General features: G+C 30.2%; 1 protein-coding gene and 1 long non-coding RNA gene across 2 annotated transcripts; both read left to right on the top strand.

The window, feature by feature from the left end:
• Positions 1 to 791: 791 nt before the first annotated feature.
• On the top strand, positions 792 to 11,132 carry LOC126741929 (uncharacterized). Its single transcript, XM_050448405.1, has 2 exons — positions 792 to 1,236; positions 10,783 to 11,132. Exons 1-2 carry the CDS (start codon positions 807 to 809, stop codon positions 11,130 to 11,132), a joined length of 780 nt encoding a protein of 259 aa, XP_050304362.1. The 5' UTR covers positions 792 to 806.
• Positions 1,624 to 9,650, top strand: LOC126742429 (uncharacterized). Its single transcript, XR_007662565.1, has 2 exons — positions 1,624 to 1,923; positions 9,531 to 9,650. It is a non-coding gene; the product is annotated as an uncharacterized LOC126742429 (long non-coding RNA).
• Positions 11,133 to 11,969: the final 837 nt, after the last annotated feature.

Raw genomic sequence — 11,969 nt, 5'->3', positions numbered from 1 at the left:
AAACCACGAATGTGTACTTTACTTTTCATCCTTGAATACTCTGCTTTACTTAAGGTTTACCCAACATTACTATCGCAAAGAAAGTAAGAACCATTTACTTACCCTTTAATTTTATTTTTTTTTAACGTCGCTTATTGTAGAAGGTCGCTCTCTTTATCTAAGGAATAAACTGTCACCACTAACTCTGCGATTAAGCTCATCAATAGTAATTAACTTCTCTTATATCAGTTATAGGATAGTTAAAGTTTTGTGATTGCGTTTTAAATACGCCATTTCTTATATCAACAAACTTCAAAATTTTTTATTATTTTTATCATTAGAGTTGACAGCATAAATAACATTGTAAATTTTCTGCATATATTTTCAAAAAGGGATTAAATCACTTTTATCAAGCCCCATAATTCCCTGAGAAGATGTAATTATAAGCAAGTTTTTAATATATTCTTGGACAAATTGAATAAAGAGCATTAACTAAGGGTCTCTCACTCGAATTAAATTGTTTCTAACTGTAAAGTCTAAATCTGAACGCGTAATTAACTGCGTCGCATTTCCCTTTTTTAGCATAATTGCTCTCGAGTGAAATGATTTTCTGTTGCAGTTAGTAGTGGGTCATTGAAAATTATTAAATTTCATTGTAAATAACTGTAAAGTTTAAATGCTCGCACTTTTCATTTCGAAGAAAGCACCTTAATAATAATTACCTTAAGTTAATTTCATTTCATTACTCACTTGCATTAGCCCACTGATATACTTTTTTCCTAATAAATATTGAAAAAAAATATGTGTGGGCTTAGTGATAAATCAATATGGGCTCCAGAAAGCATGTGTTCAGCCTATTCTTGAGAATAGCCGTTTTATTGTTTGTGATAAAGGCTATCAATAGCACAGATGATTACGTGAAAGATCTTAAAAGAAAATGTTCGAAAACCAAAAGGCCCTTTTTCTGTATGACACTTAGACTGGCACAATTCGTACAAGACTTCGACTATGACGGGCCACACAATAGTGCAGTGAAAATCGTGAAAATTAAACGCCAAGAAGTGGATACAAGTGATATACTACCACGTCCAAGATACATAAGCAATGACAGTGAAACTGATAAATTTATCAAATTTTTACAAAGGAAACTTTTGGACTTTTTAAGCACCCATGGGATCGCTTTTGAGGTTCCCACGGGAGTCCGAGTGGTTCAAGGAAGAAGTTTGGATGACGTTAGTGATCAAGATAGTGAGGAAGGTAAATTAATTTTCCATATAATAACCGCTTAATTACGTAATAAATCACATCTTGAAAGGTGGCTTTACCGCTTTACAAACATCACTAATCGGCTTTCAATCTCGCTATACCTTAATATTAATGTATGCCTGGCTAAAAGTGTATATTTTTATAATAATAAATCTAGTAGGATGATCGATGGATGTGTCAGAGAATTTAAATGTTCTTTCCAAAGTTCGGTGACGACTTTAAATAACTCGTTTTTAACTTATTTGTTTTATTTAGCCCGGGCTTATGAATTTGTGACATCAGTGCAACAATCGGCGTCGTCATCAGTGTTATTAAACAGATAAGTTAAAAAATTGTTATTATAATATGTTTTTAATTTAAAAAATTACATATATTATATAGTAGGACGTTGTTTTCAGGAAATGTTTATGTAGAAGGTGCCAGGGGCCACGGCAGCAAAATAAAAGAAAAGAAAATATTCATCTTGTCGATTTTAATAGTGGCCAAACTGGTGAAAATCCTAATTTTGGTCAACATGATTTTCTTCGTGATGCTGTTTATTAAAAAGATCATCTTGGTGACGGCGATAGTTTTTCCGTCGGTGCTGAGCCATATTAAACAGGCCTGTCAGCAACACCATCAGCATCATACACCAATTATTGCCGAAGAAGGTCCGGCACATTCTAGTTCATGGTTTGGGTAAGTTTGATATTTCATAGAACTAAATTTATTACTAAATTACTTGTTGGATCTGATTAGGATGAAATGAAATTAGTTAAAAAATAACTTCTGTCAGGCAGTGAAGTTTAATTTGAGATATAAAATTTACACTTAAAGTTTTTTGACATTACCTGATTAAAAGTTGACCGATGGAAAAACGCCACATTTTCGGCCTTACGTGACTCAAAATGTTGACCTTTCAATAATGGAAAAAACTCCACAGTTTTCGCTTTGTTTAAATCAAAATTGACCTTATCAGTGTTCAATTTAATGTAAAATAGAAAACTTCGACATTTTTGGCATTACCTGACTTAAAATTCATCCATGGAAAATGGAAAAACTTCACAATTTTGACTTTATTTGACTCACTGTATGTGCCCTTCATGTCTCTTTATTCACACCTAAAGCAACAAATTCCTATTTCACGTAAACTTCAATTCTTAAAAAAACTTTGACACTAAGCCTAAGCGACACACGATAGTTTAATTTACACCAGATGTACATTTTTGGTTGACTTTTAACTATAAATATCGGATAAAATGTTCGCTGAGGGATTTAATATTATGTTTATGTTTTATTCACGTTTAACAAGAAGTGACATGTTAATAATATACAATTATTATTTCATAAAAATTAAACGTTTAAGTATGTTATATTGTATACTATTTAAAGACGTTTATAAAATGCGTTTAATGGAATGAGATTTTTTTTTTAATTTGCAGACGTGTTTTTTTGCATCAGAGGGCATTTTTCGACACATAAAGAAAAAAATTAATTTTTACCAGTGGTGGCCATAAGGGATTTATCGTGAATATTATTTAATAAAAAAACAGTATACCACTGCATTTTTCTAAAATAAATTTTATTTTTTAAATCCTTGTTTAGTTTTTAACAAATTTGTTTTCTTGTAATTTTTTATTTGTATATCTTATTTGGTATAATTATCGTTTCATACGCGTTAATGCAAGGTTATGTGAAAAAAGTATAAATAAAAAAATTATAGAATTTTTTATCACCTATCATGTTCTTAAAAACCATTTTTTCTCAGGCAATTATTTTCTGCAAGAAAAAACGTCTTTCATTAAGCCTACCCTTAACCCCCCACCCACCCCACAGAACTTACCAATAAGAAATTGTATAAAAAAATTATTGTTTTCCTAAATAATACATATGAATAACAGCTGGTTTCGTTGTTAATATCTATTCTAATAACACAGTTTTTTTATTTACATTTAATATAATTTTATATATGTATATTAATAAATATTTAATACAAAAACAGTGCTATTAGATTGGATATTATGAAAGAAAAACGGTGATTTTTCAAAAGAATTCCTTACTGGACAAACGTTTGGGGTGGGTGGGGGGTTAAGGGCAGTTTTGACGAAAAACAATGTTTTTGCATAAAGTATATATTAAATATTTAATTTAATAACATTGTTTATTTAAATTTGATATAATTTTATATATAAATTATTAGTATAAAAATAGCCTTATCAGATTGGATATAAACGAAAAACAGTGATTTTTTAGAAGAATTTTATTTATAATATTTGAGGTGCAGCAATCGAGTTTAAAAACTAGATATGTAAATCTCGTGTCAATTTTTTGTCAAAACAGAATATTATATCATACACGTATATTTTACAGTTAAGTACATATTTGTTAACCATATATGTTTGATAAATATACCTAAAAATAGTTGATTAAATATATATTTCACGATAATAAATAACCTATGAAATAATTTGGAAAGCCTGGAGAATGATAGAAATGGGTCCAATTGCCTGGAAGAAGTTTAATTTTTTTTCAGCACAAATTCGTGAAGCTTTCATAAACTAAGAATTGCATAGTTTTGGCTACTAAAAGTGAGAAATTATTTTATTTCTTACAAGCACTTTATTGTGAATTTCACCGTGAGTTAGGGTGTTTCTCAGCAAATAGTTTGATATATGAACGACCCTTGTGGCTCATGAAATTACTGAGTTACAGACAATTATGTGAGCTATGGTCAAAAATGATTGGAAAATACACTTGTGAGGCTTAAACAAGAATTATTTGAGGTATTTACTCAATTTTTTCAGAGGAGTTTTACTCCATCCTTTTATTACTCATTTGAAGTAAAAAGTATTAAGAATTCCAATTTTTTTGACTGAATCATTGTAAGGATTTTCAATATCTTTTTAGAAAAACCTGGAAAAATGATCAGTTGAAAAATTTTCCAGTCTTTCCTTCAAAAAAAAAAAGCCAATGACTTCACAGCCTTGACTTTAAAGGTTGGATTTATAGATTGGTTTATCAATAAGTCTAGATTTTCTTTATATGATCAAAAAGTAAGGATTAGGAGACGTTGTGAAGAAAAATAGATTAATTTTCTCTTAAGATGCTTATAGACCCCATTCCAAGGGGTCATGACAGTGTATTTTTTTGCTAACAGTACTAAATCACTTATGGTTTTTATTAAGGGCAATATACAGTTAGTATTTCAAAACACTTCAGATTCCAACTTATTAACGATATTTCCACCGTTCGCATATTGCCAAAGTCCGTGAGTTTTTATGTGTGACATCATGGGAGGAAACGCTTTTTGCTCATCATATTCCAAATTTTTGTTGTTTTGTTTTTTGTTATATAGGAGCGTCCGCGGCTATATTATGCACGCGAGATCGGGCCCGAAAAATCGTGTTTTTTTGAAAATAAAAATTCATAGCTTTGGCTGTATGGCTAGCGAAACGATGAAATTTGGCATAGGGCCTCTCAATACATTGAGAATGATGGATCCGTAAACAATTTTAAAATTTTCCGGTACCACCAAACGGAACGGTACTGTCTCAAAGTCAAAAATTCGTAAAAAAATTGGTAAAAATCGAGTTGCTCATGAGATCTCAATTTTAAAGCGTTTAATCGAGCTGAAATTTTTGGATATAAGGGTTCTTGGGGCTTACGTGGCTGTATACTTTTTGGGCCAGATCCGTAAACAGGGTGAGTTGTTATAAGCAAACAAAAGTGACTAAAAAAAAATGAAATAGAATGAATTTATAATATTATTCATAATAAAAAAAAAATTGAATAAGAAACCCTATTCCTTTTATCTCAATTAGTTAAAGTATTTCTTAAATTTGCCTTTAAAATTTAAAAATCATCGGTTCGTATACAATAGGCTTTAAAGGGAACTTATCTTTTTTCATAATATTGTAGCTTTATTATAGATTTTGAAAAATTTAGTTATAAAGCTTTTTCATGACTTTTTGAATCATCTTTAGACAGAAAAAAAAAAAATTTGAATTTGGAGCATGTTTTGAAAAAATTTTAATTTTGGGCCCGATTTTGTTCGAAAATCGATAAATGCAAATAAATAAGTTTTCTGTTCATTTTAGAGTCAAACCGATTTTATTTAAGACAAAAAGTTGTCAAGAGTTATAGTTTATTTAGAAAAAAATAAAAACCATTTTTTCGAAATTTTTTATGGCCACTTTTGATGATTTTTACAATAGAACTTGAAGAACATTCCAAAGAATCTTTTAAAGCAAATATCAAGCCAATCTGGACACTAGAAGTGAAGTTATGACTCAAGTTACCTGAAAGTGGCTTTTTTCTTAGACATGGTTTTCAAAAAGTTAGATAAAAAAAATTTCGATGCATGGATTTTGATGATTTTTTCAATAGAACTTGACGAATATTCCAAAGAATCTTCTAAGATAAAAATTAAGCCAATCTGAACACTAGAAGTGAAGTTATGACTCAAGTTACCTGAAAGTGGCTTTTTTCTTAGACATAGTTTTCAAAAAGTTAGATTAAAAATTTCCGATGCATGGATTTTGATGATTTTTTCAATCGAACTTGAAGAACATTCCAAAGAATCTTTTAAGGCAAAAATCAAGCCAATCTGAATACTAGAAGTGTAGTTATGACTCAAGTTACCTGAAAGTGGCTTCTTTCTTAGACATGGTTTTCAAAAAGTTAGATTAAAAAATTTCTGATGCATGGATTTTGATGATTTTTTCAATGGAACTTGACGAACATTCCAAAGAATCTTTTAAAACATAAATCAAGCCAATCTGAACACTAGAAGTGAAGTTATGACTCAAGTTACCTGAAAGTGGCTTTTTTCTTAGACATGGTTTTCAAAAAGTTAGATTAAAAAATTTCTGATGCATGGATTTTAATGATTTTTTCAATCGAACTTGAAGAACATTCCAAAGAACCTTTTAAGACAAAAATCAAGCCAATCTGAACACTAGAAGTGAAGTTATGACTCAAGTTACCTGAAAGTGGCTTTTTTCTTAGACATGGTTTTCAAAAAGTTAGATTAAAAAATTTCCGATGCATGGATTTTGATGATTTTTTCAACGGAACTTGAAGAACATTCCAAAGAATCTTTTAAGATAAAAATCAAGCCAATCTGAACACTAGAAGTGAAGTTATGACTCAAGTTACCTGAAAGTGGCTTTTTTCTTAGACATGATTTTCAAAAAGTTAGATTAAAAAATTTCCGATGCATGGATTTTGATGATTTTTTCAATAGAACTTGACGAACATTCCAAAAAATCTTTTAAGGCAACAATCAAGCCAATCTGAACACTAGAAGTGAAGTTATGACTCAAGTTACCTGAAAGTGGCTTTTTTCTTAGACATGGTTTTCAAAAAATTAAATTAAAAAATTTTCGATGCATGGATTTTGATGATTTTTTCAATAGAACTTGAAAAATATTCCAAAGAATCTTTTAAGACAAAAATCAAGCCAATCTGAACACTAGAAGTGAAGTTATGACTCAAGTTACCTGAAAGTGGCTTTTTTCTTAGACATGGTTTTCAAAAAATTAAATTAAAAAATTTTCGATGCATGGATTTTGATGAATTTTTCAATAGAACTTGAAGAACATTCCAAAGAATCTTCTAAAGTAACAATCAAGCCAATCTAGACACTAGAAGTGAAGTTATGACTTAAGTTACCTGAAAGTGGCTTTTTTCTTAGACATAGTTTTCAAAAAGTTAGATAAAAAAATTTCCGATGCATGGATTTTGATGATTTTTTCAACGAAACTTGAAGAACATTCCAAAGAATCTTTTAAAGCAACAATCAAGCCAATCTGAACACTAGAAGTGAAATTATGACTCAAGTTACCTGAAAGTGGCTTTTTTCTTAGACATAGTTTTCAAAAAGTCAGATTAAAAAATTTTCGATGCATGGATTTTGATAATTTTTTCAATAGAACTTGACGAACATTCCAAAGAATCTTTTAAGACAAAAATCAAGCCAATCTGAACACTAGAAGTGAAGTTATGAGTCAAGTTACCTCAAAGTGGTTTCGATTTTGGCGCAAAAAAAAAATTTTTTTTTTGGGTTTTTTTTTACTGGAAATTGCCAACTTAGGGCTTAAATTATAATTTATCGATTATCATTTTAAGAAAAAAAATGGTACCGTGGGAAAAAACGAGTTTTCTTTTTTTTTTTCACATTTTCACTAATATCTTGACTTCTATAGCTTCGATTCAATTCGTTGATGGTTTCTATTAATCCTTATTCTCCTCCTGTTAATTTATTTTACATGTTATTACAATTGCCTTTCGAAATAAAACTGAAAAATTGAAAAAATCGATGTAAAAACCCGGTAGTCTTATCCCTATACATAGACTCTTATGGGACCTAATTTTTCCCTTTATATTATGGCACTCGTATAAATCGTGGAAAATTTTGTCATAAAGCTTTTTTATTAGTTTTTGAATGGTTTTTAACCAGAAAAAAGAAATTTTGAAATCGGTGCATATTTTGAAAAAATGCTCATTTTGAGCCTCGATTTTGAAGCAAAATCCGGAAAAATGTAAAGAAATTGGTTTTCCGTTTATTTTAGAGTCAAACCGATAATAACCTTTTTAAAAGGTATCTTGAAGTAGTACAAGATAGAATAATAAAAGATGAAAATTTTTCCATAGGACCCTTGATAGTTCGATATTTATGTTTCATGGATTTTCCTTATTTTCTCCGATTTTATGATAGCCAGAACCGATTCGTTTTAACGCACGGATACCTTGTACTATTCCCGAGAACTTTTGTTTAAGACAAAAAGTTGTCAGAGTTATAGTTTATTTAGAAAAAAATAAAAACCATTTTTTCGAAATTTTTCATACCCCTTTCGATTTTCGACAAAAAAAAAACATTTTTTTCTGTGTTTTTTTTTACTGGAAATTGCCAACTTAGGGTTTACATTATAATTTGTCGATTGTCATTTTAAGAAAAAAAATGGTACTGTGGGAAAAAACGGGATTTCTTTTATTTTTTTTCACATTTTCACTAATATCTCGACTTCTATAGCTTCGATTCAATTCGTTGATGGTTTTTTTATTACTAATTTCTTCCTGTTAAATCTTTTCATATTTTATTAGAATTACTTTTTAAAATAAAAAAGTAATATTTAAAAAAAATCGACGTAAAATCCCGTTTGTTCTATTCCAATAAATAAACCCTTATGGGACTTTTCTCTGAATTTGGTATTTATGGTTTATTTGGGATACAACTAATAATTTATGATAGATAACTGACATTTGAGTTTCAGCCTAGGTTTTACGTGACTACCGTAACTTTTTTGCTATTGGTCCGATTCTGTTGGAATTTGGTATTCAGGCTTTATTTAGAATGCAATTAATATACTTTGACAGATATTCACACACAACGCGACTATATAACAAATTATGGTTCTTTGAAGCATGATACCCCAACAACTGGTCCTCTCTTTCCTTGGCAGATAAACGTTAGCCTGCCCGACTTACCTAAGTACACCTGATAATTTTTGTTTTTTTTTTTTGAAGAATTCCTATATGGCTCTTCACAAACAAGACCTAAAGGTTCCAAACTGGTCCCCACGGACCAAAAGTATAGGAGCGAAGCGACTATACTTGTTATATTTGAAAATATATTGATTCTTCTCCACACCGTTTCCAGTGGGTTACTGCTTTTATTGCAAATTGCTTTAGAACCAACTATACTTTAGGTTTCTCTTGGCTTTGAATTGCTTGGAATGCTCCTTCACGCCTTCAAATATATTTCCCACGAAATTGCTACCACTCTTCAAACTTAAGTTGCTATTTTCTTTTTGTCAATTTAATTTGGATCTCTTTGTACTCCTTCGTTTTCATTTGGTGAATTTTCTAACACGCTTTTCGCCATTTCTCTTTAAAATACTCTATTATATGTTGCGCTTTTTCAAAATTTCCTAGGCTAACAGTTTGTCCAGGTTTTCGTGTATCTGTCGCTGATCTTCCACTAGTTTTCAAGTTTTTTAGAGTCTTAAATTGGCGTCCAAAAATACCATATTTCGTAAACTACCATCTTGCTACTGGTCTTGTTGGATCAAAAATAATGAGTATATAAAAAAGCTAAGAAGTATAAAGAGAATTCCCATAGTTTTTTCGTAAGTGGCAGTCAAAGTTTAATATTTTTACTTTGTCGGCATACATATTTTTTTTTCCTTTCAAAATTGAATAATTATTCGTATTTAAAATCCCAACCCTTACTCCATAAATCACGGAAATATCAGGTCATGATGGATCCGAGTAGAAATACGTTACCTAACTCAGTTTTTTTTTAGGTGGAGACAAGACACACCAGAAAAATCTTGGCTTCCGACAGATCGACACTCTTATTGGCCTTATTGGTCATAAATTTTATAAACTATTATTAACTGTTAAATAAAGTCTTACAACAAAAATCATGTTTTCTTATTTTCACGCCCAAACTTCTGCAAAAAGGTAAGACAACATAACCCGTAGCACTAATGCTTTGAGAACCATTGATCTCTTTATACGTTTCTCATTATTCTTTTATTGCATTTTAGAAATGAGCAATAGACAGTTTTCCACCTCATCATCATCATCGTCACCTTACCGCAATAATTCTTCCACCCCCATAATGCCTCTTACGAATTTCCTGCTAATTAAACGGAATATCACGACTGCGTTATCAAAGCAGGACGTCACCGATAGCATGCAAACCGTCATGCCGGTGGCATCTTTGGCCAATTTCTACATTTTCGGATCTGCTTTTTTGTCGTTCATGATCGTTTATTTGATGCTGATGTCAGCCGAATGATATCAGGTAAATTAGCATGTTAATTTTTTTTGGAAAGTCAATGGTTCTTTAGGCATAGGGGTACCACAAATACTGATTAACAAATTCGCCATTATAGGAATATACAGTGACCGCCTAAAGTTCCGCATAAATTCGATAAAAATTAGAGACATGATTTTTTGAGAAAACGCTTGGACCCGTCGAGCCTTATTTTAAGTTGCGCATTATTTCACATAAATTTTTGTATACGGGGTGGAACAAAAAAAAGAAATTAAATAGAATGCTATATTTTTTATTGCATTTATGAAATACAGGCGAAATTCCAAGCAAGTTTCGTATAACACACCTTATCTCAAAACTCAACTGTTTCAGAAATATTTACATTTAACCAACAAGAAAGCAAGTAAGTACGTCTATTTACAAATTAAGATAAAATGGAGGATAAATTGTTATAAACTGTGAAAACTCTTATTAATATATCAAGTGTTTAAACTGTTCCCCATTTACTTCTTGGTAAAAAACAAGACGGTTTACAAACTCATGTAAAACACTTTCAATTATTTCGGGTGATATACGTCTAATTTCACATCTAATTCTATTTTTCAAACCTTCTACGTTGTTTGGCTTCTCAATATGAATTTTACTTTTCTGCGGAACTTTAGGCGTATATGTTTGGAATTTCCAGTTTAAGAAATTTAATAAGTATAAAGATTTGCTCATAAAATTTCACGTGCAATGAAAGTTAATATTTACTATCCTGTTCTCTCTTCCAGATTCTTCAATAGACAAACAAGTTCACCACCTCATCCCGCACCACAAGCACAAAGTGAAAAAAGAAGAAAAGAAATTCCTGTTATGGTTCATCCCCATCGTTCTTTTAATTAAAATGTACTTTATTAAAGTCGCACTCCATACGATACTGTTTGGGACCGTGGTTATTAAGTTTTTAATTTTCAAAGGGGCCATATGGCTGCATTATTTAATGTACGAGGTGAAAAGGGTCAGCACAAAAGAGGGATTGGTGAAGGAATTATGGAACGGATTGTGGCAGAAAAAGATGGACTCGGGAAGCGTTTATAATGAATATGGGGGCATCAATGCCACGTGGATTCCACCTAATTAATGTTCTTAAATAAATTGATTTTAAATATTTTGCAGTTTTATTGTTGTTAATTGGGGCAAAAATATAAATAATATACCACAAAAATTTAAATTAGATTACAACTTCTTGGCCTGTAGTCTTAAAATAAAAAATGTATTGCAACTATTATATTTTGACTTTCCAGGAAGGCATCCTTTGAAATGTTAATGGTTTTTAATGAAACAATTAAAAAAGGAGTAAAAGTACCAAAAGCGTCTTTTTACGGCCATTTATTTCAATATTTAATGAAGGTTTTTGTATTCAGTTTTTATTCCTTCTAAATTTTCCTGTTTAATTTTTGTATTATTTACTTCCTTATTCGCGTTTTTTTATAATAAATTTCAATTAAATTATAAATTATTGGCTTGTAATCCTAAAGAAATAAAAAAAAATTTATAGCTACACGTTTTATCTTTTTAAGAAGGCATCTTCAGGAATATTATTCGTCCACGGCTTTTTCAAAAACCAATTGAAAAATGGGACAAAAAGTACCAAAAAGCGTCTTTCTACGACCATTTTTTAACATATTCTTTCGATACTGTTATTCTTTCGATATTTTTCTATTTAATATTTGTATTATTTACTTTCTATATCATGTTTTTCCATTAAAAAAAAATTAATTAAATTAAAAATTATTGGTTTAAAACTACAAACAATTAAAAAATTATACTACAATCACGTTACGTCTTTCCCAGATGAGAAATAATATTCCTCTAGGGCTTTTTGAAATAAAATTGAAAACTGAGGAAAAATATCAAAAGCGTCATTTTATTTAACACTTAATGAAGTTATTTGTATTAATTTTTTACTCTTTTGAAT

The sequence above is a fragment of the Anthonomus grandis genome, chromosome 11 (assembly GCF_022605725.1).
Source record: "Anthonomus grandis grandis chromosome 11, icAntGran1.3, whole genome shotgun sequence".
NCBI lineage: Eukaryota > Metazoa > Arthropoda > Insecta > Coleoptera > Curculionidae > Anthonomus > Anthonomus grandis.
The sequence above is the reverse complement of the archived record's forward strand: the minus strand, read 5'-3'. Positions and strand labels throughout refer to the sequence as shown.

Bases quoted from the DNA above. Each gene is read 5' to 3' on its own strand.
- LOC126741929 (XM_050448405.1), top strand. From the start codon at position 807: ATGGGCTCCAGAAAGCATGTGTTCAGCCTATTCTTGAGAATAGCCGTT. The intron at 1,237-10,782 runs GTAAATTAATTT...TCTCTCTTCCAG, and splicing joins TGATCAAGATAGTGAGGAAG to ATTCTTCAATAGACAAACAA.